This window comes from Rana temporaria, chromosome 13, assembly GCF_905171775.1.
Source record: "Rana temporaria chromosome 13, aRanTem1.1, whole genome shotgun sequence".
NCBI classification, from domain to species: domain Eukaryota; kingdom Metazoa; phylum Chordata; class Amphibia; order Anura; family Ranidae; genus Rana; species Rana temporaria.
In genome coordinates, this window is record NC_053501.1 from 77056664 (window position 1) to 77083566 (window position 26903).

At 45.7% G+C, this 26903-nt stretch overlaps 1 protein-coding gene across 2 annotated transcripts in view; it reads left to right on the forward strand.

Moving 5' to 3' along the window:
• VTI1B (vesicle transport through interaction with t-SNAREs 1B) overlaps nucleotides 1-26903 on the forward strand; it is a 77587-nt gene that overhangs the window by 42126 nt on the left and 8558 nt on the right. For both annotated transcript variants that reach the window (XM_040333165.1, XM_040333164.1), the window contains exon 4: nucleotides 12286-12459. In XM_040333165.1, the coding sequence (XP_040189099.1) occupies nucleotides 12286-12459 (174 nt within the window). The remainder of the gene's footprint in view (nucleotides 1-12285; nucleotides 12460-26903) is intronic.

A 26903-nucleotide genomic window follows, 5' to 3' on the forward strand; every position in this document is an offset into this window, starting at 1 on the left:
CAAATAGCATAAAAAGTCTCTTTCATGGATGTGCAAGAAGAGTATATGCTGCAACACCCTGTGACAAGTCTTCAATAGACACTGTGAATTGGAGATCTGACAGGTCCCTTTCCGTACAGTGTGCAGAGACGGACTAGTCATCTGCCGGCTCAGCTGGGATCAACGGAGCGATCTCCGCTGAGCAAGCGGATGTCTAAAAACGGATCCGCCCGTGTGAAAGCGCCCCAATGGGAACTACCCTCATTCAGGGCCCAGCAGATAGTCAGACTGAAGCAGGGAAAAAAGCCACAGGAAACAGCCTGTATAGTCCTGACACTGAATGGTTTAAAATGTGTCTGAAAAAAAGGTAATGTATCAAATAGCTTGGCTTAAATGGTACATTTACACCAGACAAAACCAAACTGTATCTGGATCACTGACGCACGTGTGGTCCCATGGCATCCGGGACGCTGCCCGGCATGGCTGAACATGTGTGCCGGGTGGGAGAGAGTGGTTGGGCAGAGAATGTGACACCGCCTGGTAGAGGATCAAAGGAGCATGCAGAAACAACACAGAAATTATTAGTGTTCAACAATGGCAGGAATAAAGCGCACAATGTTTTGCAATGATCGTGTTAGGCCCCGTACTCACGACCAAACATGTCTGCTGAAACTGGTCCGCAGACCAGTTTCAGCAGACATGTTTGGCCGTGTGTTGGCCCGAGCGGACCATTTTCGGGCCGATCGGACAGGTTTCCAGCGGACAACTGTTTCCTGGACTTGCTTTAAAACAGTCCGCTGGAAACCTGTCTGCCCGGACATGTACGGTCGTCTGTACAGACCTACCGTACATGTCCTGCCGCCCGCCATCCCTCGCATGCGTCGAATGACTTCGACGCATGCGTGGAAGCATTTTAAAGGCGGGCCGCCCACGTCGCCGCGTCATTGTCGCGGCGACACCGCGTCATCGACGCGGCGACACCGCGGACACTCCCCGCGTATTGTTTACGCGCGGACTTCTGTTCGATGGTGTGTATAGCCATCGAACAGAAGTCCCCGGGCAGTCATGTCCGATGGAAACGGTCTGCAGACCGTTTTCATCGGACATGTCCTGCCGTGAGTACAAGGCCTTAGAGTTCATATAACATTCGGTACATTGTATATAGATAACCAAATGGATTATTGGTAAACTTTAATGAAGAAGATCAAAATACAATATTATCCCTTGCATCACAAGCACTACCGTATTAATAATATCAAAAAAGTAATAGAAGAAGCCCAAAGAGGGGCTAGAGTTAGAAAACACTTTTATGTGGGGCCATCTACACTATCATAGCAGTCCATATAGATAAAAAATTGGGGGTACTAATCTAATTCTGGGCCCCCTGATACAAAACCCTCTAGAAAGGGTTTGTATGATGTTGATTTATTGAGTCCTGGTGCATATGTTGCATTGAGCCTAAATATCCATCTTTGTTCCCGTTGTAGTAAGATTTTATTCCAATCCTCCCCACGCATCCCAGGGTGCACTCGATTTTAAGATCAAGAAAGTAATTTTGGGGAATACGTCCCCATGTACAGTGTGATAACATGTCTTCCCAAGGGGAGATTTGGACTACACGATTGCATACTCAGTATGTGATGGTATGCTCGTTGCCAGAACTCCATTTTCGTTTTCCCACATAAAAGCAGGAACAATCACAACGAAGGAGGTATAACACCCCCTTTGTTTTTCAATTAGCAAAATGTTGCTGTACAGATTTCTCCCCATTTGGTAGTATGATGATGTTTGACATATCCATGTACTCACAGTAATTGTAACCACCACATTTAAAGGTCCCTAGTCTCTTACAGGGATTACTATTGGCTCCACCTTTATATTTACTTGAAACCAATTTATCTCTTAGAGACCTAGTTCGTCTGAATGTGAATGCTGGACACTTGGGTGCTAAGGGGTCAGCTATGGGATCCATGGTTGGCACGTGCCAGTTCTTCTCAACAATTCGTCTAACAGTTGGATGTTGTCTCGAAAAATGGGTAATAATGCGTAGGGGGTTGCTTTTTGCTTGTGGGGCAGGTAGTTTATACAGCAAGTCATGATGTTTCCTAATGATGGCTCTCTTATAGCCTTTTTCAGGCACATACAGGTGTAACCACGAGAGAGGAGTTTGCCTCATTTTTTCTGCTCCCTTTTTAAAGGTATCATATGCAGTTTCATCGAATTCTAAGGTATTGACTGAACGGTATTGATCTGATAAGGGGCTGGGGGTGGAAACTACTGGTGTGTGTATAAGGTAATTGTGTGCGCATCATGTAACATATTAAAACTAAGATTGAAGGTACTGTTGATGTGTTGGATGAAGGTTTGTAGGAGGTCACTAGGGCCATCCCACACCATAAAGATATCACCAATGTATCAAAAACAGAGCACTGCATGCTCCAATAAAGAAGCTAGGTCCTCTGATGTATTGATCATGCGCTCTCATTCCCCTAGGTACGCAAAAAATGCCCAGTCATTAACCACTTGGTATCCCGGCCATAGGCAAAAGACGGCCACAAGGTGACTCTCAATTGCCGGGAGGATGTCTATAGACGTTCTCGGCTCCTCCGGCCACTGGGGGGCGAGCGAGCGCCCGCCGCATCTCTGCGGTGCCTGGTGGCCGCGATGTCCACCAGGTACCCGCGATCGGCTGTTACATAGTCAGGGACGTGGATCTGTGTGTGTGTGTAAACACACAGATCCATGTCCTGTCAGGGAGAGGAGACCGATGCTGTGTCCCTTGTACATAGGGACACAGATCGGTCACCTCCCCCAATCAGTCCTCTTCCCCCACAGTTAGAAACACTATTCAGGGCACACATTTAACCCCTTCATCGCCCCTAGTGTTAACCTCTTCCCTGCCAGTCACATTTATACAGTAATCAGTGCATATTTATAGCACTGATCGCTATATGAATGTGAATGGTCCCAAAAATGTGTCAAAAGTGTCCGCCATAATGTCGCAGTCCCAATAAAAATCGCAGATCGCCGCCATTACTAGTTTAAAAAAATCATAATTCTGTCCCCTATTTTGTAGGCGCTATAACTTTTGCGCAAACCAGTCGCTTACTGCGATATTTTTGGTAAAAAAATTTAAAATATTGTGTTTTTTTTCAAAATTGATGCCCTTTTTTTTTGTTTTATAGCGCAAAAAATAAAAACCGCAGAGGTGATCAAATACCACCAAAAGAGAGCTCTGTTTGTGGGGGAAAAAAGGACGTCAATTTGTTTGGGAGCCATGTTGCACGACCGCGCAATTGTCAGTTAAAGCGACACAAAGCCGGAAGCTGAAATTTCGCCTGGGCAGGAAGGGGGTGTATGTGCCCAGTAAGCAAGTGGTTAAGCAGACAAATCTTCCAGTGCTGAAGTGGTTAAAGTATGTCCATGGGATTGGTATATTATTTGATTTATTTTTACAGTATTTTAGGTAATGTTATAATTTTTACCAAGTTTACTTGCCAGATCCAGGAAATTGGTCTAGTTGATACACTTTCATTCAGGAGTGATATATAATTCATTTGATAAAATTGTTCCTGATATCTGAAACTGGTCTCCCGGCATAGATGTGTTGTGAGTTGTAGTCTGTGATGTCCTCATAATTTGATTCAAGGTCTATCAGCACCTACCCAGAATGTCCTGAGGAAGCTACAAAATTGCGAAACGCGTTGACAAGTAATGTGTGGAGGAGTGGTTGGATCATAATTTATTACACAGATTTATATATACATATTTAATTCTCTATCCACCCAAGATCCAAACCTTCACAATTGTTGTATTGTGTATCTTTTGACCTTGTCTAACAATAGGGTTTTGGTTAAGTGTTTTATTTAATAAAATAATTTTTATAATAATTATTTGCCTCATGATATGCCCACAAAGTCCGTCTTTTTCTTTAGGTAACATTCTCAATCCTTACATAATTCCAACAGTCTGTGCTCTGCAAAGATATAATTGATTCTAGGGTTGTCGCGTGTACAGGGGAAAAAAAATCAAATGTTTTTGGGTGTTGCACCCTCCATATATCTACTATTTGGATCCTACGTATCTGTTGGTTCTTCATCCATACACACGACATACTATCTATACTTGGGTTCACACAAGAATTAAAGTCTCCTGCCAAAATTGCATATCCGTCTTTGAATTCTATTAGTTTTCTGATGGTTTCTTCTAGGTATCTTATTGGGTTTTTATTTGGCCAGTATATATTTGCCAATGTACACTCTATATTATATAATTTTGCATTTCATGAGCAAGAATCTTCCCTCTTGGTCCACTAGTCTTTCTCGTAACGTAAATTGTGTATCCCCTGTCATCCCTATCGCCACTCCCTTTGCTTTTTTTGTTATTGTAGCCCAGTAGAACCATGTTGGATGCTCTTTTGAATATAACTTTATCTTGGACTCCTAAGTAATATGTGTTTCCTGTAGGAATATTATTCATTCTGCATATTGATTGACTTATTTTCGCCGGCGTATTCAAACCCCTAACATTATATGTAAGAAAATGTTATACCCGTTGTGACAGACTCACCCGGGACAGAGGCTTTTGGAGGGGACTGAATTGCTAGCCTCTTGCTTTGCGATTATGGGCCCTGGCATTTGGGGGAACGGTGCTCTTTGTGAGCTGTATGCCTGGGGACCCTGTATATGCCATATTAGAGTGACTGATTCATACTGTTGGGACATACAGTGTAAGTAGATGCTAATGCCGTCACCTTCAGCCATCTGTCTGTTCTCTGTGCTAATTGACCCTGCTATTGTGTGAAGATGTCCTGTGTTTACACGTATGATACTGTGTATTGTATAGCAGGTGAGCGAGGAGACGTGATGTCTGCCCTGAATGGTCATATCTATGAGTCACCTAGTCTGGGTAAATGATTAGTTAATTGGCTCATGGTAATTTATGTTCTGGTTACCTCCTCTTTAACTGTATATAAGGTTGTATTCTTGGTTCTAATAAACACTCCATGTTCAGCAGACAAACAAGTCTCGTCTTGTTGTGTGCTCATGAGCAGCTGGAATATCTGATATCTATATCCAGACTGATAGGAAGCGGTATATGACTGAAGCACTCAAGCGGAGTGTGGGACGTTCCGTTACACCTGTCATATTATATCTTCATTAAGATCTGAGGTGCCCTGGGATTGGCAAGAAGTCAGGGTTAGTAATTTAAGGATTTCACCAGGCTCATTTCTCCTGGCTCGTTGAGGGGTTATCTTTCCCATCCCCTTCTCCCCCCCCCCCCCCAAACATCGGGCTCTATATACTCTTTGAGAGATTTCAGGTCCAACATAGGTACCAACATCTTGCTTCTACCCATGAAGGACTCTCGTCCCTTAAAGGTTGGTTTCTGTCCTTGGACCTTTTCTTGTAACTCACTTTTTTCAGCGCTCCTGGTCAGCTTTCTCTTTTGCAAAATGTGGTCATTTTGTGGGCGTTTGCATTGTCCTGGTGCTCCAGGGCCTTCAAAAGTGTAATAGGTTGTCAGAAAATTTGATGTTTAATTTATGCTTCTAGAACGCCTGGAGGAGCTTCTTGGATTTTGGGCCTCTGTATGTGGCCAGGCTGTGTAAAATCTTAATTTTGCAAAGAATTGTGGGAAAAAAACTTATTAAAAAAACAAAACTCACCATGTCTCTTGCTAAATAGATTGGAATGTCTACTTTCCAAAAAGGGCTTCATTTGGGGTTATTTGTACTTTCCTGGCTTGTTAGTGTCTCAAGAAATAGGCCGTCAGTACATCGGGTGTGATCAATTTTTCATGATTAGCACCATAGCTTGTAGGGTAACTTTTTACACGGACTAAATTAATATACACTTATTTGGGTTATTTTTACCAATGCCATGTAGCAGTATGAATTTTGGCAAAAATGTATGAAGAAAAATTACTAATTTGCATTTTGTAACCAAAACTGTATTTTGTGTGTTGTTGTTTTTTTTTTTTTCTTCAGTCTTTTTTCGTTTATAGCGCAAAAACCCAGTGGTGGTTAAATACCACCAAAAGAAAGCTCTGTGTTTAAAAACGGGGTAAAACATTTCATATGGGTATAATGTTGCATGACCTGAGTAATTGTCATTCAATTTTGAGAAAAAGTTTTTTGCTTAAATGTGCATCCTCACAGGGTGACACTGTGGATGCATCGGTATACATGTGCCGACGTCCCGATATATTTGAAAATGAATACTAATTTAAACTAGAAATTTGGACTTTAAACAGCACACCGGTAATGAGTATAACAATCTATAGCTTTTTATTTGTAGAAAAATATATAAAAAAATATACATTCATAAATAACAATATAATAATCGTCAAACTATGGCCCCGAGAGGTACTTAAGTCTAGGGGTGCAACGGATCGTGACCGATCCGTGATCCGAACGGGTCGCCCTGTTCGGATTGGCACACAACGCGAGCTGCGGAGCGCTGCCTCGGCCTTAGGAAAGGCCGCGGCTTCGGCCTAGCTCCGGAGCGGTCGGCCATCTTGGTTCACCCGGGAGGCTTGTGGATCGAGGGTGCCGTTTGCGACCAGTATATAGGACCTCTGGTGCCTAATAGCCATTGAAGGCTGTTATTTAGGCACATTACCAGTCTCCATATAATTTACATTTCCTACCAGGGATGACATCCTCTGGCGTTTTTCCCTTCTCAGCACCAATACTCTCCACTTAAGATTTTTTGCCCTGTTTAGGGCTTATTTTATATTATCCTATGTCCAGCAGCCAGGACCTAGTTAATTAATCCTTTACTGGGAATTTACCCCTTCTACTCTCTGTTACCCACTATTGGATTATTAACATGCCTTAAATGCTATCTCTAACCACACTGAGACTCCGTGAGGAAGCGCTGTAACAAGCGCGAAACCGGTCGAGTCAACTAACTCTGCAAACCTCATCATCTCAGACATACCTTGTCTGCACCTCCATCATTACGCAGGACTACGAAACTATACATGGGGTGTCCTTCATGTGGTGATAGTTTTCTACTCCACTTTTGGAACCTTGTTACCCTTTACTTATGACCATTTATATTTTCCTGGTATATTTTTGGAGGTTTTGCATCGTTTAGTTGGTTTGTCAGATAGTCTTGCTGTTTTTGGCAAATTTTGTTTTTAACGTGTACTGTACTCTCTATGTCATAATAAATTTATATATTTTTTTTGAGAATTTACTCTCTGTGTGACTATACTCTGATCAGCTAATAGTGCCTGAAAAGTCCAACAACTCGCCCCTAGTTATTCTTCTACTCATATCTTGGTTCACCCGGCCAGGCCAGTAGAAGGAGCTGTGAGCCCCGAGCGCATAGCCTGTTGCACTCCTCACCTCTCGTCTGATTGCCAGCCCTGCCGTGCGATGTCACCGCCGCTTCTGCGTTACATTAGGTAGGAAGGTTATTGCTTAAACTGCAAAATTGCGCACCTCAGTGCTGTGCAATGGCATCAGTGGGGTGTTGCACACTTCGCTGCTGTATGACAGTAGGCTACTTGTGTAGCATTTTTTGTCCTAAATGCCGTTCTAGTGCTCTGCTGCGCCAAAGCTGCGTACCTTTGCGGTGCACTAAAAACAAAACCAGTCTCCTCTGTTGGTGCTATACCTCCCCCTTCTCCAAGGTGTAATGCAAAAAAACATTCCTAAAAAGGTTACCTATGGCCACCCCAGATTACAAGCTATAGTGTTCACAGCGTCACTAAAGGTTTTTTGTTTTTTTTAATTGCTGATCCGAAAAACGATCCGATCCGTGACTCCTGATCCGAGGATCGATCCGATGCGTGAGTTTTTTGATCCGTTGCACCCCTAAGTCACACTTCCACAACGTTGTAATTGTATGGGTATACTCAAATTATGAGGAATACATAACCAACAAACAATAGTGATATATATGGGGTGTGTAGCCTTGAACAGGGGTCCAATATGCAAAATTTTTATTCTTGCTCTACATGTTTTGCGTATCGGAACGCTTCCTCAGGAGCATGGTATGGTGCTGCTGTAGCACACAGGAGAGGCTCCTCATAGGACCCGTTTTTACGCCAATTCGTCAGACTTTAAGAGCCTGGTCGTTGTTTACCTTTTTGGCCAAACTTTTGGACAGATGATTCTTCTGCCCTGCCCATGCACTAGATTTATACTAGTGTGGTACCCAGGGCTGTGGAGTCGGTAGATAAATGTTCCGACTCCGACTCCTCAGTTTTATGTAACTCCGACTCCTCGACTCCGACTCCTCTGTATTAATATGCAAATGTATTTTATACATTCCTTGAGGGAAAGAAACGCAACCTACCACAGGACTACTGGCTGGGAAGCCAACAGTCTACTGTATTGCACAGTTTAAGCAAAAGACAAAGACAAAGGAAGGGGCATTTATTCTAAAACATGATTTTCCTAGGAGAATCCCATAGTCATGTTTAAAGTTTAAGCTAACAATCGGAGTTTACAAGTTTTTATAGCCTTAGCTAAATGACAGCAGTTTTTCCAATGGTTTACAGCTTCAGTCTTGAACTATTGGCCCTCCATTCCCTTCACTTATACAAGTGTCTCACTCTCTAGTCCTGCAAAAAACATATTTATTTAATCCCTTATCAGTGAGAGGCTAGGTTACACATGGATGCTGCGTTCCCTGTAAAAGCAGAACACAACACTATGGAAAGTATAAGTATTGCAGCTCCTAATTGTGCGTTGTGTGCCATATAGTGAAGCACATGAAAAGCATGCTTCTTCACGGTCACTTAACGTGTACGTTTTGCGGTTACGTGAGGCACTGCATGCATTGGTCTTTATTCTTACAGTAGAGAAGTCATTAATTATAACTTTTTGTGAATTGGGACATTTAAACTTGCTTTTTTTTTTTTTATTCCAATCTAAATTTAGTATAGGAGTCGGAGTCGGTGCATTGTTTGCCGACTCCGACTCCAGGTTCCCAAATTTTCCCTCGACTCCGACTCCACAGCCCTGGTGGTACCTGTGGCGTTTAAGGTTAGAGATACCTGGAAGGAATCCCATTTCTTTCTTCTGCTTACCAGCAGACTGTGCCTGGTTGAATATTTGGCTCCCGACCGCGTCTTGCCAACCGAATACGTCTTCGGTTGCTATGGGAGGGTCGGGCGCACGCACTGTTACGTGTGACGTGAGAGCCGCGGGTTCCGGGATCAGACTCTGCCTGGCGCGCTTTTCCCTGAGGGGGGAAGAAGAACGAGAGAGAAATAGAGGTGAAAGTATTTGTACCTGTCACTTTGAATGTGAATGTAAATAGTTTTATTGCAGGCATGGTGTGTATAAAAAAATAAAAAAAACTACATAACACTTGGCACTTTTACAGTGACTCACTTCATTGCAGGCATGGTGATTTATTTTAAATTTAATATATTTACATGGGCTATGTGGGTTATTATTGATGATAACTGTATACTTCAATACTGCAGTTTGGCCGCAGTGCAGGTGTAACGCAGTGTACCTGCGGTTTTCATGTGGTTTCTCAGACTTATATTATGTCCCTCATTTTTGGTGTGCTTTCAGAAAATGTACCAAAAATTAATAGACATAATAGAAGTTTATGAGAAACCACATGAAAACCGCTACACCTGCACTGCGGCCAAACTGCAGTATTGAAGCTCAACGAAGCTGGCCCCCCTACAATCAGCACAAATGAAAACTCAAGTGTGTTTCTTTAGTGCTACGTTTGTGCTGTTTTGTGCCGCAAAAATTTACGTTTGTGCTGCTTTTATTTTGAAGATATTAGCAATTGTTTTTTCCAGACTATGACATCACACAGCCCCCCTACAACAGCCAAATGGCACAAAACTGGTCTCGTTGGTTAGTGCTACGTTTGTGCTGTTTTGTGCTGCTATTATTTCCGTTCTATCTTTTATCGTTTTTGCGTTATTAATGATTTATTAAAGGTCACCAAAGGTCACACAGCCCCCCTACAACGCCCAAATGACACAAAACTGGTCTCGTTGGTTAGTGCTACGTTTGTGCTGCTATTATTTCCGTTCTATCTTTTATCGTTTTTGCGCTAATAATGATTTATTAAAGGTCAACAAAGGTCACACAGCCCCCCTACAACCCCAAAATGACACAAAACTGGTCTCGTTGGTTAGTGCTACGTTTGTGCTGTTTTGTGCTGCAAATTTTTTTATTTGTGCTGTTATGGTTTTAAAGATATAACAGTTTATTTTTTTCAAACCCCACCCACTTTGCCCACCTTACAATCAGCACAAATAAGAACTCAAGTGTGTTTCTTTAGTGCTATGTTTGTGCTGTTTTGTGCTGTTTAAATTTCCTTTCTATCTTTTATCGTTTTTGCGTTATTAATGATTTATTAAAGGTCACCAAAGGTCACACAGCCCCCCTACAATGCCCAAATGACACAAAACTGGTCTTGTTGGTTAGTGCTATATTTGTGCTGGTTTGTGCTGCTAAAAATGTTATTTGTGCTGTTATGGTTTTTAAGTTATAACAGTTTTTTTGTTTTTTCAAACCCCTCACTTTGTCCCCCCCTACAATCAGCACAAATAAAAACTCAAGTGTGTTTCTTTAGTGCTGCATTTGTGCTGTTTTGTGCTGTTTAAATTTTCTTTCTATCTTTTATCGTTAAGGTCACCAAAGGTCACTCAGCCCCCCACAACACCCAAATGACACAAAACTGGTCTCGTTGGTTAGTGCTACGTTTGTGCTGTTTTGTGCTGCTAAAATTTATGTTCTATCTTTTATTGTTTTTGTGTTATTAATGATGTATTAAAGGTCACTCAGCCCCACTACCACCCCGAAAGGACACAAAACTGGTCTCGTTGGTTAGTGCTACGTTTGTGCTGGTCTGTGCTGCTAACATTTTTTAGTTGTGCTGTTTTGGTTTTTAAGTTATAACAGTTTTTTTGTTCTTTTCAAACCCCACTCACTTTGCCCCCCCCTGTGCAATCTGCACAAATAAAAACTCAAATGTTTTAGTGCTATGTTTGTGCTGCTAATATTTTTATTTGTGCTGTTATGGTTTTTAAGATGTAGCAGCTTGTTTTTATTTGATAACAACCCACTCACTTTGCACCCCATGTTATTAAATCTTAAAAACAAACATACTATTTGTTAGTGCTACGTTTGTGCTTTTTTGTGCCATAAAAATACAAATTTGTGCTGCTTTTATTTTTAAGATTATAGCAATTTGTTTTTTCCCAGACAATGACATCACCCTGCCCTCCTGTCCCATACCTGGTTAGCGATCTCCTGGTTAGACAGCAGCAATTGGAGCACAGCGAGGTATGGGTGCCTGTGATCAGTCCAGTAGACTGAATGGTGGCAGCAGAACCGGCTGGTGGCATATAAGCTGGCACTGAGCTTGGCTGGCAGCAGACTGTGGGTAAGCAGCTGGAAGCAGGAGACAGGTGAGACCTTGCTGGACTGAAGAGCTGTAGCAGGCGACGCAGTGCCGAATCGCAAAACCTGGCCTGGGCATTTAGCAACAAAATGGTCCGGGGCTTAAGTGGTTAATACATCATTAATAACGCAAAAACGATAAAAGATAGAACGGAAATATTAGCAGCACAAAACAGCACAAACGTAGCACTAACCAACGAGACCAGTTGTGTGCCATTTGGCTGTTGTAGGGGGGCTGTGTGATGTCATAGTCTGGAAAAAACAATTGCTAATATCTTCAAAATAAAAGCAGCACAAACGTAAATTTTTGCGGCACAAAACAGCACAAACGTATCACTAAAGAAACACACTTGAGTTTTCATTTGTGCTGATTGTAGGGGGGGCCAGCTTCGCTGAGCTCAGTATTGAAGTATAGTTATCATTATCAATAATAACTCATCTATAATATATAAAAATATTAAATCACCATGTCTGCAATGGAATGAGTAAAAGTGTAACAAGTGTTATGTAGTTTTTTTTTTTTTTTTTTCACAAGAGCACAAAATTACAGATTTTAAATTGTTTGCCTGGGGGTTATGGCTGAAGATATCAGCCATAATAATAATACCATAACCTTGGTATTGTTTTTTTTTACAGACAGTGGCTGGCTTTCTCATTAAATCTTTCCGAGCGGCTCTTATCGCGGACGCAGCACAGAATTACATTTTTTAACAAATTCTAATGGTGGTGTGCCTCGTGATTTTTTTTTTCATGAAAAAAGTGTGCCTTTGCACAAAAAAGGTTGAAAAACACTGGTCTAGTAGACCTGGATTTTTAGACTGGCTGAACAAATGTTTTGGCAAGTAAGATACTGTATGTATTTTAGCTGCATATTTAACTTCTTTTTTTTTTTTTTGTTTCTTTTGTAGAATGCTTTTTTATCACAAAGGACACTTCTTCTTGATTGTAACAAAAGCTTGAACAGAGGTACAGACAGTATAGCTAGATCCCACCATATAGCTGCTGAAACAGATGCCATCGGACAAGATATTGTAGAAGTGCTTGGTGGTCAGAGAGAACAGCTGGAACGAACAAAAGATCGAGTAAGTAAGATGTACATTTCACAAAAAAATTGTTGTTGCACTGTTGTTTTACGATCACGCTGTGAGAGGCACAAGAAGTGAGACACGATGTGAAAGGCACAGGAAGTAAGACGTGCTGTGAGGTGCATGCTGTGTGAGAGCGAGGAGAGTGACTGGAAGCAGGAACCTGAGAGTGAGGTGCGCTGACCTGACCGGGGGAGGTGGTGGGGATTGGGAGGATGACGATGGATCGGGAGACAGGTGAGTGTGACAGCTGACTATGTGAGGCGGTGGGGACCGGGAGACCAGAGAGTGTGACAGCTGATCGGGAGAGCAGGTGGGGACAGAGAGAGGCGGCAGGCACAAGACCAGGAGTGAGATAGCCAGACCAAGAGGGGCTGCAGGAGCTGACAAGCCATAAAGGAGCAGCAAAGCACAATTAGGGGCAGATAAGAAACACAATCGGTAAGCTGTGTGTAGTGAAACTGTCAGAAGGGGGAGAAAATGGGGGCTGTGAGTATTGTGTGTTGGGAGTAACTGCGAATACCTAGAGTAACTGGGAGTTGCTGGGCGTACCTGGGAGTTGCTGGGCGTACCTGGGAGTTGCTGGGCGTACCTGGGAGTTGCTGGGCGTACCTGGGAGTTGCTGGGCGTACCTGGGAGTTGCTGGGCGTACCTGGGAGTTGCTGGGCGTACCTGGGAGTTGCTGGGCGTACCTTGGAGTTGCTGGGCGTACCTGGGAGTTGCTGGGCGTACCTGGGAGTTGCTGGGCGTACCTGGGAGTTGCTGGGCGTACCTGGGAGTTCCTAAAGTAACTGAGATCAACTGGGTGTAAATGGGAGGACTGGGAGTACCGAGGGTAACAGCCAGTACGAGCTTGAGGGCCACAAAATAAAGGGCCAGGAGGAGAGGATGCTGAGGCCGTGTAAATTAGGAATATAATAAATTAGAGTCAGGAAGTGAGTTTAACATTTATTTAGGCAGAGTATGATTCCTAATCTTCTAGGATTATCATTATTAAATTAATGGGTACGATGTCCAACAGGTATGGATATGCGGTGCACATCTTGTGACATGTATGCATTCCTTGATCATCCAATCCAGGGCGAATACTGCTGCACAAAATGTGAGCAGGTTGCTTCCTTGGAAGCCCAGGTCTTGAATCTAGGGAAGCAACTGGCAACACTGCAAAGCCTCTCCAACCTGAAAGCGTGTTTGGAACGTACCCGTTAGATGCTGCAGGGGCCAGCACAGAGGCGGGTTGAGATACAGGGGTGCAGGCACAAGAGCAGAGTAGTTGGGTGACATTTAGACGGAGTATAGGGGGAAGCATCAAAGGGGGCCATCCTGGGCTGGCACATCCCAATAAGTACGCCCTGTTGTGTAATGTTGGAGAGACCTGTCAAGGAGTGGCATTGCTGGAGCAGAATGATTACCTTAGCTGCTAGGAGAACAACTCCTCCAGCGAGAGCAAAGGTAAGGATAGACAGATTCTGGTGGTAGGGGATTCAATTGTTAGGACAGATATGGCAATCTGTCACAAAGACCATGATCACCGAACTGTTTGTTGTTTACTGGGCGCTCGGGTTCGGCACATCAAGGATCGAATGGACAGATTATTGGGTGGGGCTGGGGAGGACCCAGCTGTCATGGTACACGTTGGTACCAACGACAAAGTTAGAAGAAGATGGAGTGTCCTAAAAAAAAGATTTCGGGAAGTTAGGAGCTACATTGAAGAAGAGGTCCTCCATTGTAGTTTTCTCCGTAATACTGCCTGTACCTCGAACCACACCAGAGAGGTAGCGGGAGATTGGGGAAATTAACAAGTGGCTGAGGAGCTGGTGTAGGAAGGAGGGGTTCGGGTTCCTGGAGAACTGGGCTGACTTTTCAGTTGGTTACCGGCTCTTTAGCAGGGACAGCCTGCACCTAAATGGGGAGGGTGCAACTGTGCTAGGAGAGAAGATGGCCAAAACGTTGGAGGAGCTTTTTAACTAGGTGTTGGGGGGGGGGGGGGGGGGGGGGGCGGGGCGGGATACCAGATGAAGTCATAGCCAGCAATGAGCAAGGTGCAGCTGGTAATATTGGGTGCATTAGTGGTGGAGTGACTAGTATACTTAAACACAAGGTAAGTAAGTTGGCAAATCCAAACTACAGCCTCATAGCAACTAACAAGGAAATACAAGGCTTGTACACCAATGCTAGAAGTCTACCTAATAGGAGAACTGGAGCTGCTAATTTTTGAGGAGGGTTTTGATTTTTTGGGAATTTCAGAAACTTGGTCTGACAGCTCACATGATTAACTGTCCAGGGGTACTGTCTATATCGTAGTGACAGGGAGGGTAGGAAAGGGGGAGGGGTATGCCTGTACATCAAGAATGATTTGCATTTAATGTGAGGGATGACATTACTAATGGGTCAACTGAACCCTTGTGGGTGGAGCTACAAAGGGAGGAAAGTAATAGTGAACGTATGCTACAGGCCCCCCAACCTGAGGGAGGAGGAGTCTGACCTATCACAGCTATAAATGACAGCAGGGCAGTGTTAAAGCGGAGGTCCACCCTAAAAAAGAAATTACATTAAAAAAGGCTCCTAAAAATGTGAAAAAAAAAAAATGAAAACTATTTTCTTTTTCGTACATCACGGGACACAGAGCAGCATAGTAATTACTATGTGGGTTATAGAGCCTACCTTCAGGTGATAGACACTGGCACACCCAAGACAGGAAGTCCCCTCCCATACCGGGAGCACCTTAGTTTTTTCACCAGTGTCTAAGGTGGTGGTCACGGTTGAGATGTATTTCTGAAGCTTTGCTTATAGTTCCCTTGTGGCCTAAGCAAGCTGTTTCCGGATCAGTCCAAGATGCTTCATAGCCAAAGTGGACGGTACCCGGGCCTCGGTTAAAGAAGAACAAGGTTTTGCCTGTAATGCATCTTCTAGGAGGGCTGGATCCTGGGTTTTGGTTCTTTGGTCAGACCCAATGCCAAAAGTTTCTGGCAGGGTGCGGTACAGGTCCAGGGGTGTGGTGTTCCTGACCATGGACCCGGTCCCTGAAGGTCTGCAGACTTAACCCGCCGTGATGGGTGAAGATTGGGGTGTCTGTGTTCCAGTAGAGTCCTGCAACGGGGAAAGGTAAGCGAAGGTCTTGGCTGAACTTGGTTTAGCTAGGAGTCCTTCTATTGAGCTATTATGGCATGTCCAAATTGCCTAATTTGTTGTCTATTTACTAGTCTACCTGTCAGGTCTAAAGTGACTGTTCCCCTTTAAATTCCTGGGAAAGCCATCCTTGGTGACATATTTCACAGTCCCTAAAATAGAGGTTTGCTGTGTTGCCGAGACGTGGTAGGATAAAGGTACTTGCCTTTTCACCAAACAGCTGCATATGCTATTCATGGGCGGGGGGGCTCCTCTGGTGGTTTTTCTGTCCACAGAGCGGCTCAACAGGCTTCCCACGCTTTTTCTCCTTGCTGGAATGAAGACCACAGACAGGCAAGGAATATATGATTTTCTGCCCAGGACAAGATGCAATTCACCTCTCTTTGAGCATCCAGAGTTCTGGTGCCCCCTTGGTTATTGATATAGGCCAAAGCCGTAGCATTGCCGGACTGTATCCAAACAGGACAACCCTGCAGTCTGTAAGACCAGACTCTGAGGGCCAGATGAATTGCCCGAATCTCCAGAATGTTGATGGGTAGGAGCTTTTTGGCTCCGAACCACTTCCCCTGGGCAGATGCCTCTTCTAGAACTGCCCCCCAGCCTAGAAGGCTGGCATCTGTGATTACCAATTTCCAGGTAACCGGAGTAAAGGATCTTGCTTTTGATAGATTTTGGGGGAGAAACCACCAATTGAGGCTCTGGCAAACCTTTGGAGATAAGATCATAGGAAGGTCCAGGGCCTGAACATCTTTGTTCCAAGCAGACATATTTCTTCCCTGTAACGGCCTTGAGTAAAACTGTGCGTAAGGGACAGCCTCGAATGAGGCTACCATCTTTCCCAATAATTTCATGCATAGACGGATGGAAGGCCTTCTTTTTGCCTTTATTACTCAGACCAAGTCTCCTATGGCTTTTGCCTTTTGGCTCCTGAAGTAATGCCTTGCTTTGGGATGTGTCTATAATCATGCCCAAATATTCCAGCCTTTTTTGAGGCTGTAAGGAGGATTTTTCCAGATTGAGGACCCAACCTAGGTACACTAAATAGTCCAATGTGCTGTACACATTGTGGCCCAAGCGTGCAGCGGACTGATCTATGAGCAACAGATTGCCCAGATATGCTGTTACTGCTATGCCCCGTTCCCTCAGCCTTGCCAGGGCCGGGGCAAGTATTTTCGTGAACACTCGAGGTGCCGTAGCCAGCCCGAAAGGGAGGGCCACAAACTGAAAGTGGTGCTGATTTGCCGAAAACCTTAGAAATCTTTGGTGAGTGGGGAATATTGGCACCTCTGATGTCTATTGATGCTCTGCATAATATTTCACCTGCATCTTTAGTGACTGAGAGGTAGAAGGAATCCTCTCATCTTCTGAGTCCTCAGACTGCACCTGATCCTCATCTCCAGAAAGGTTTTTTTTTTTCACCCTTAGAATGCTCATCTGATGAGAGAGCCAGAGCAGATGAAGGGGACCATCCCCATTTTCTGCTACCGTTTTAAGGAGGTTGTGATTATAGTTGCAATCCTTCCTTCCAAGCCATCCAAAGCAACTTTTAAAGCGTCCTCAGTGACGTATACAGGAGCTGCCATAGGAGAAGCTGCATAACCAGACAGGGGCACATGATCATACTGTGAGGCTGCTACCAGACTGACAGAAGGGGATGGTAAACTACAGATAAGCTCAAAATCCTTAGCCATAAGCAGGGATTTCCTGGTGCCTCTTTTACTAGCGCCCTTGTACCTCTTCTGGGGGACATAGGGCCATATCCACAGCCAGCCGCCGTAACTTAAATATTCCCATTTAAGTTACACTGCCGCGGGGGCGTGGCCGGATGTGATCGAGGCTAGACGTGTCTTTTCAGAGCTCCGGCTGCCATCCGATACATCCATCCTGTTTATTGCGGCCAGATCGAGCGTTCAGCACCGTGGCGAGGTAGCCTGGCTGGGGGAAGCACAGGGGATTACGGGGATGTCCTCCTCGGCTGCAAAGAAGAAGGAGAAGCAGAGATCTCAGCCTCCGAAGGAGCAGCGGCAGCTACGCTATCATGGCAGCATGGCGACTGGCCCCGCCCACGCCATCTTGATCACCAGCTCCTATGCTCAGCGCGCCTCTTCTCTCCCGGGCAAGATGGCGCTGCAACAGGACGCTTCGATGCCAGCACCTGAGGGGTCATCCCCTGTCTCCCAGGAGGTTGAGGTGGACGCAGCTGCGATCACGGGTCCCTTCCTGGAAGCCATAGCGGCCTCAAAGACTGAACTGGTGAGTCGCATAGATTGTCTGGCGACCGAATGTAACCTCATCCGCCATGATCTGGACAAGATCAGGGGTAGGCTGACCGCTGCTGAGGACCGTATCTCGGGGGTAGCAAGTGGAAGGATGAAAACTGGACAGCCGCACTCCAAATCACTTAAAAATAAGTTGTCTTTATTTTTCAACCGTACACACAGTCACTGCAACCAACAAAGAACAGTATGGCCGACGCGTTTCGCACTTACATTTAGTGCTTAGTCATGGCTAAAGAAGGTTCACAGCATAATGAAATATATATAAAACCGAGGGTTAGGTTGTGATTATGATGCAGTGTTTAGACACACATAGGCGTCACTATGTATATCTTTTATGTATATTAAAAAACAAATTTACTTTATGTATTTCACATATATTCTTTATATTGTTTTTACTTACTCTTTCATTTTAAAGGGTTACATTTTGAGGGTGGTTTTGGTCCTTTTTAGTTAATTGTTTAGTTAATGATTAATTGGTTAATTGACCCTGTACCGCCATAGGCGGATGTTTTACCACATGATTGTATGGTTTTATATATATTTCATTATGCTGTGAACCTTCTTTAGCCATGACTAAGCACTAAATGTAAGTGCGTAACGCATCGGCCATACTGTTCTTTGTTGGTTGCAGTGACTGTGTGTACGGTTGAAAAATAAAGACAACTTATTTTTAAGTGATTTGGAGTGCGGCTGTCCAGTTTTCATCCTTCCACTTGCTATCATCAGCATTGCCAGCACCTTGGTGGTTCAACAGCCCCTTGATTGCCTACGGGGCTCACCTGGAGCGGTGAGAAATTTGTCTGTTTGTCGTATCTCGGGGGTAGAGGATATCTCCCACACACATGTCTCTCAACTAGCGGAGCTGCATGACATGTGCAAAAACAATAAGGATATGGACAGCCGCACTCCAGTAACTTGAAAAAGACGTGCCCTTTATTGGGTACAGGAAAAAATGCACTACAGATATCAGCACACAGTGGGATAAACAGCTGACGCGTTTCGCATTGAGTGTCAATGCTTAATCATAGCTATCACGGCTATCATAGCTAGCGGAGCTGCATGACATGGTCCGGTCCCTACAACACCGTGCGGACGACGCTGAAGACAGGCAAAGACGCAATAACATCCGCGTGGTAGGCCTGCCTGAGGGAGCAGAGGGAATGTCAACGGCCACCTTTGCTGAGGGCTTCTTCAAGTCCCTGCTCGGACTGGGGAATCTCCCTCCCACTTATGTGGTTGAACGGGCCCATAGAGTACCCACTGCGACTCGGCCATCGGGTGCCCCTCCCAGACCGTTCCTGGTCCGGTTTCTCAACTATAGAGACCGTGACATGCTGCTTGCTGAGGCGAGAAAACATAAAGAGCTGAGGTATGACAACGCTAGGATCATGCTTTTCCCAGACTTCTCGGCGGAGACGCAGAAATGCAGACGCTCCTTCACGGATGTGAAGAGACGACTTAGAGAAAGGGAGCTCAAATACAGCATGCTGTATCCCAGCCGTCTCAGTGTGCAGTTCAAGGGGTCGGTGAAATTCTTTGACAACCCGCAAGATGCCTGTGAATGGTTGGATCGGTCGCGGTGAGGTTTGCAGTGCGTCCATGATCGTTATCTCGGATAGTTTCATCGGAACCCCGGTGGGGTCTGTGTTCCTGTTTTTGCAGTTCTGCTCTACCTACGATGATGCCTCCTCATGCTGGTTTGTTGGTTCCCCCCTCTTCGTTTTTCATTTTTGATTATTAATTTTTATTTTCATTTTTCTCTAAGGGGGAGGGGAGGAGGGGGAAGATTTATTGGGAATCCTTGCTACCAGTCTTCGCTGACTTAGACCTTGGTGAGCCATGTTCTGCTGTCACGGCCTGCTGGATCTCCTGTGGGACTTGGCCACCAGGCCCTTGCTCTATTCACTTTTCCACACGGCCACAATCTAACTGAATTTGATCAGCCAATGGGGCTCTGGCGATGGGCACGAGTTTTCTTTTCCTTTTTTTATGTGCACGTCTATGCCGAACTATCGTCACATATGGTGGAACTCTGACAGGTTTGTTTGTTACAGGGATGAAGCTGCATACCGGACAGTTTTTGTTTTAGTTTCTGGTATAATGGCAGGGGGAGGGGGAGGGTTTTTGACCAACACCATGGGACCTTTTTTGTATTTTGCACCTTTGAACTCCACGGACTATTTGGCCTGTTGCAGGTTTCTCTGGCTAATTTTTCCTTATTCAATGGTCATGTCTTTGAGAATGTATTATTTTGAAATGTGTAATGGATAGTCGAATTAAGGTACTGTCATGGAATGTCAGAGGTTTGAATAATAAGTTCAAGAGGGCGGCGGTATTTCAATACCTCAAACAAGTCAAGCCACATATTGTTCTCCTTCAGGAGACCCATCTAGAGGGTAGTAAGATCCTAGCACTGCGTAAGACCTGGATACAGAGGGCGGGTCATTCCACCTATTCCACCTATTCTAGGGGGTTTCAATTCTGATTAGCAAGGCCGTGCGGTGTGTAGTTCACCAGGTATTTACTGACCCTGGGGGGCGATACATGGCACTCCTCTTGAACTTATCGGTTCATAAGCTTTTATTGGTAAATGTATATGTGCCTCCTCCCTTTCAAGCTAAATTGTTATATGACCTGTTGGTGACACTAGGCCCGTATCTGCATGTTCCAACATTGTTCATGGGAGATTTTAATGCCATCCTCGATCCGGTGCTGGACTCCTCCAATGCTGCTAGGACGGCCTCGGGGTATCTCCGTTCTTGGGTCTCGGTGGCGGGAATGACGGAACTGTGGAGGTGGAAACATCCGGGTGTCGTCTCTTACTCTCACTTATCCTCTACACATAGGTCGTTGGCTAGGATAGACTTGGCGTTTGGCAATGCCCCTATCTTACAAAATGTATGCATGATGGAGTATTTGGCCGGGGGCCCCTCGGATCACAACCCACTTATGGCCACCTTGGCCTTCCCGGACCGGGGGACGAGGGGGGGCTGGAGACTGTCACCAGGCTGGTTGGTAGAGGATCAGGTACTAGAACACCTTAAAACTTCCATGGCTACTTATTGGGAGACCAACGAGGGTTCGGCTGAACCTCCGGTGGTTTGGGATGCTTTCAAGGCAGCGACCAGGGGTGAGAGTATCTCGGCCATTAAAGCAGCCAGGGGGGACCATAATCGGGAATGTGAACTCCTGACGGCCAAAGAGCGGGAGAGTGCTAAAGCACATGCAGACTCTCCCTCGGAGGCCAACTATGTGTCCCTACTGGAGGCTAGGCGTGCAGTTGCCCTACATTTCTCGGACTTGGCACATACTGAGGTGAAAAGGAAGGCGGAGACTATCTTTGCAGAAGGGGACAAAAACGGTAAGCTTCTGACTAATCTTGCTGCGGATCCAAAAACGACGGTCAGTGTACCTGTAGTGAGGGGGAGGGGAGGGGCCTTGGTTACTGATCCCGCGGAAGTTCTAGACGAATTTGTGAGGTACTACTCGGCTCTTTACTCGCCCATCTCGGCATATGACTCTGCTGGGTTGGACGAGTTATTGAGGGGCGTAGCTTTGCCCCGTCTGTCGGACGAGGATGCTGAGTCTTTGGATAAGCCCATCTCGGTTCTAGAGATAGAGGCAGCAATGCAGGCGTTTCCTCCGCAGAAGGCGCCGGGGCCTGATGGTTTCCCGGCGGATTTCTACAGGTCTCAATTGGCTCCTAGACTGAACCGGCTCTTTAGACACTGCTGGGAGTCGGGGGGCCTTACCTGAGTCCATGATGGAGGCGTACATGGTGCTCCTATTAAAACCAGGCAAAGACCCGGTGGAGTGCTCATCCTATAGGCCGATTGCTTTGCTCAACATGGACCTCAAGATCCTTACTAAGGTCTTGGCGTCGAGATTGGCTGGAGTCATTTCGACCCTAGTGGATGTTGACCAAACAGGGTTCATGCCTGGTATGTCAACGGACACAAACTTGAGGAGGCTATTCACGCATCTCCAATTGGATAATGCTGAATGCCCGGGTAAAGTGATTGTGTCCATTGACATCGAAAAAGCTTTTGATTCCGTAGATTGGCAGTACATGCACAAAGTATTGGAGGAAATGGGGTTCGGTCCCGGTTATCGTAAGTGGATTAAGTTGCTATATGCTAACCCTTGAACGGCTGTTCGGCTGGGTTTTAAGATATCCCCATTCTTCCAAATTGGTCGGGGTACAAGACAGGGATGCCCACTCTCTCCATTCCTTTTTGCGTTAATGATGGAGCCTATAGCCAGGGCACTTAGGAAATCGGGGGAGGGGGGGGGGGTCCGAATTGGAACAATTGTAGAAAGTGTGGCGCTCTATGCAGACGACCTGCTGCTATTCCTTAGGGATCCGGGGGTGTCGCTTAAGGCAGCCTTACAGATTCTGGACACGTTTGCCTCTTTTTCGGGCCTGCGTGTGAACTGGAGCAAGTCCTCTATATTACCTCTAGGACCCGAGGCCCCGCTGCAGCGGGACGATGCGCTACCGCTGCTGTGGGTATCCTCTATTACGTATTTGGGGGTTAAAATTACTGCTGATATTACTGATTATATGACTTTAAGTCTTCTCCCGCTAGTGGTTACTCTGAAACAACGGGTCCAGGCCTGGAAGAAATTGCCCCTTTCGCTACTTGGAAGAGTTAACCTGCTTAAAATAAAATTTTTACCTGTTCTCCTGTACTATCTGCGTCACTCCCCTGTGTGGATTCCCAAATCGTTCTTTACATCATTGAATGGTATAATAGGGGCTTTTATTTGGTCGCCTCAGTCTCCCCGAATAGGTGTTAAGGTCCTCCAAGAACCTTGGGGTCAGGGGGAGCTGGCACTCCCGGATTGGCAGAAGTATTATCTGGCTGGCCAGATGGTTTTTGCCGGACGCTGGTTGCTAGCAGACGAGGGGGACACGGCCACTATTCTGGAGGCGGCACTGTTGGGGTCATATGAAAGTCTGAGGTTGGCTCTATACAGAGGCCCGAAATCTACCTTACCTTTGACTACCACTATGAGGGCTACCATTAGGGCATGGGAGGTTGCTACCACCATGGTCTCGCCTTCGTATTTGGGAGTCTCGCCCTCGGCTCTTCTGTGGTTAAACCCAAATTTACTGGACTTTTGCTCTCTTCCAGACCCAATGATCTGGGCCTGTGGGGGGGTCAAACTGCTGGAACATGTTACTAGAGAGGGAGACCTAATCTCATTTGACCAGCTAAAGACCAGGCACAACCTGCCTAACTCCTTTTTCTTTAGATAACTGCAGCTGCGCCATGCTTTTCAGGCTCAGTTCGGGAGCCGTAGGGTGGAGTCTCTTCCCTCGGCGCTGGAGAATTTATTAACTACCGGGGATTTGTCTAAAACCCTGTCCACAGTGTATAAGGCCATGTTTACCAAAACCCCTATTGGGGTGTCCAGGTGTAGAGAAAGATGGGAGAGTGAGATTCCTGACATTCAAGGGGAGGACTGGGAGCACATGTGGGACCATCCCTTCAAACATCTGGTCTCTGCTAGGGATCGTCTAATCTAATTTAAATTTTTACATCGCATTTATTATACCCCAGCCAGGTTATCGCGTATTTACCCCGCTAGTACCGGTCAGTGTTGGCGGTATAATTTTACCCCAGCGGGCTCGGAGCACATATTTTGGACATGTCCTCAAGTTCAGAACATTTGGACAGGGGTGGTTGAGTATCTGTCGGGAGTACTGAGTGTTCCAGTTCCTCTGACTGCTAGGGTCTGCCTCATCGGGTTGGTTGAGGAGGTAGTTCCCTCCTTGGCACATCGTACCCTTTTGAATATTGGGTTGTTTTATGGCAGGAAGGCTATTCTACTGAAATGGAAAAACTCCAATGCCCCTACTTTATCATTTTGGAAAGGACTGGTCAACTCTGTAATACACATGTACAAGGCCACCTATAGGTCGAGGGGTTGTGATAAGAAATTCAGGAGGGTTTGGCAGGCATGGTTAGACTCATCGGATACTGTGGGTTAGAGCTGCAGTTTGACTCTCTGAGGGCTCCGCCACTTCCTGGAGTCTACGCTAAATAATGATGTTCTACAACGATTTATACACCTCTGGCACTTATAGAAGGCTTCTGTTTTATTTTATTGTATCTCCCCTTTTTTATTTTTCTGATCTGAGTATCTGGATATGACCTGTTTCTGAATTTATTGAGCTAGGGATGCCTGCGGGCACTATACTTTATGGATCTCGCATGGTGTTTCTCTGTTGGACTGCTATGGGAGGGTGGTTGGTCAAGGTTGGGGTTGGAGTCAGGGGTGGGGGGTGGGGGGAGGGTATACGTCAGTCAATTGTAAATGCTGTTAGTGGGTGTGCCGGCCCTGCGTGGCCTGTGTCTAGGTGGGCATGTTGCCTACCTGGTGTGTGTGGCTGTTTTTTTTTGTGTTTAAAAATCAATAAAAAGAATTTTCAAAAAAAAAAAAATTACACTGCCGCAAAATTTCTACCTAAGTGCCCGATCCACAAAGCACTTACCTAGAAATTTTCGGCTGTGTAACTTAAATCCGGCCGGCGCAAGGCGTTCCTATTCAAATGGGGCGAGTCCCATTTAAATTAGGCACGCTCCCGCGCCGGCCGTACTGCGCATGCTCACGACGTCATTTTCCCGACGTGCTTAGCGCGGTTTTACGTTGCGCCGGGTTTTGTGAATCGCGACGGGCGTAAAAAAAAAAATACGAGTTGCGGCGGGAAAAAAAAAATTGAAAAAAAAAAGACGGCGATGCGGGATAGAAGGGTCTACTTTTACAAGGCCTAAACAGTTTAGGCCTTGTAAAAGCAGCCCTAATATTGCGTTTGCAAACTAATACTTACGGAGAAAAATGAAGCGTAAAAGCTTCGTGGATCTCCGTAAGTGCTAATTTGCATGCCCGAAGCGGCATTTCGACGAGAAATGCCCCCAGCGGCGGCCGAGGTACTGCATCCTAAGATCCGACAGTGTAAGGCCCCATACACACGAGAGAATTTATCCGCGGATACGGTCCAGCGGACCGTTTCCACGGATAAATCCTCTCAAAGATTTCCGCAGATTTCTATGCGATGGAGTGTACTCACCATCGCATTGAAATCCGCCCGGAAATCCTCTGGCGATGACGTGTCGCGCCGTCGCCGCGATTATGACGCGGCGACGGGCGCGACGCTGTCATATAAGGAATTCCACGCATGCGTCAAATCATTACGACGCGTGCGGGGAATCCCTTTGGACGGATGGATCCGGTGAGTCTGTACAGACGAGCGGATCCATCCGTTGGGATGGACTTCAGCAGATGGATTTGTTGAGCATGTCAGCAAATATTCATCTGCTGGAAATCCATCCCAGGGGAGATTTATCCGCGGATAAAGATCCGCTGGCGTGTACACACCATAGGATCTATCCGCAGAAACCCATTTGCTGGGATTTATCTGCGGATGGATTCTATGGTTTGTATGGGGCCTAAGTCCCTTACACATGTCGGATCTTCTCCCTATCTTTTGGAAACTGATTCTGTGGATCAGTTCCAAAGATAGAAACAGGGATACGACGGCGTATCAGTAGATACGCCGTCGTATCCCTTTTGTGGATCTGGCCCATAGTCCTTACTGCAAAGCAATGGTACTATCCACAAAATGCAATCACTGTTGTGCTATAGTCTTACAATATACAAATATTAGCTCACTGCACAATCTGACCGAGTAGGAGTCTTTAGGTTTGCCTGGTTCAATCCACAGGAATGCTTACAGCCCACTGCTGTGTCCATGCCGCTTAACAGAAGTCTCTGGCATTCTGGGCCTTTTAAACAAGCCTCTTGGCGCCTGCACACAGGTGCGCCTTGCACGGGCACAAGCAACCACGCCCCTCCCCCTCTACATTTGCCTATAGAAAGAGACAAGCGCGCTCCTGGCGCGTGCACGACCGTCATGGCGGCGCCCTAAGGCGAAGAGGAAGGAGAGCAGATCACTGGGGGGGGGGGACCCCTGTGTGTTTTTTGTGGCAGAGCCTGCAGTGGAGGAGGTGTTTAACGGACCGGCTTCACTGAGCATGTCCTGGATGGCTTTGTAAGAATACACCAGGTATGTACTTGCTCCCTCTAGTGGTGAAAACCAGGAAAGACATCCTACTCGCAGAAGATAACATTTATTTTAAAATTATCCTCTTGCCTTATCCCCGCCGCAGGAAAGCTACTAAAAAATAGTAGATCCAGCCTTCACCCATCAGGGTGGGTATCGTTGTGCCAACCTTCAGGTTTCCATGGGTTCCTACCTAAAGGAACCTCACACCTGGACCTGTAGAAGACTCTGCCAGTAACTTTTCGTGCCACAGTTGCATTAGTACACCAAAGCCTGGATCCCAGAGCCCAGACTTCGCAGAGAGACATTACAGGCAAACCTTGTTTCTTCTTTACACAAGGCCCGGGTACCACCCATCTTAGGCTTTTGATATTGGCCTGAGGTATGGATCTGGTTATAGTTCCTAGGCCTCCACAGAAGACCATCAAAATAACTTTTTCTTCTTGGCACATGTTCAACGTGACCAACCACCTTAGACACTGGTGGAAAAACAGAGGTACTCTCCATTTGGGAGGGGTTATATAGGGGAGGAACTCAATTCTAATTGGGTTTGCCAGTGTCCAATCACCTGTGGTGACTACATAACCCATTAAGTAATTAAGGCTCTGTGTCCTGTGATGTATGAGCAAGAAATAATATTTTTAACACTAGCCATCGTAATCCGATAACGTGGAAACTTAACAAAAGTCTTTTACAGGATCAGGAGGTTATGGATGACGTTAGAAGGGAGATGGCATGTTTTTTTCAGTCCAACGATACACCAGAATGTGCCCCTGGGGTGATATGGGAATCTCATAAAGCAGTGATTCGGGGTATCCTGATTAAACTTGGGGCTAGGATTAAACGTGAAAGAGAGGCAAAGTTAACATCTATATTAGCGGAAATACATAGATTAGAAACTATTCATGAACATACCTCCGCTTCAGAGATGAAACATATATTTGTTTGTACCTGCCCAGAAA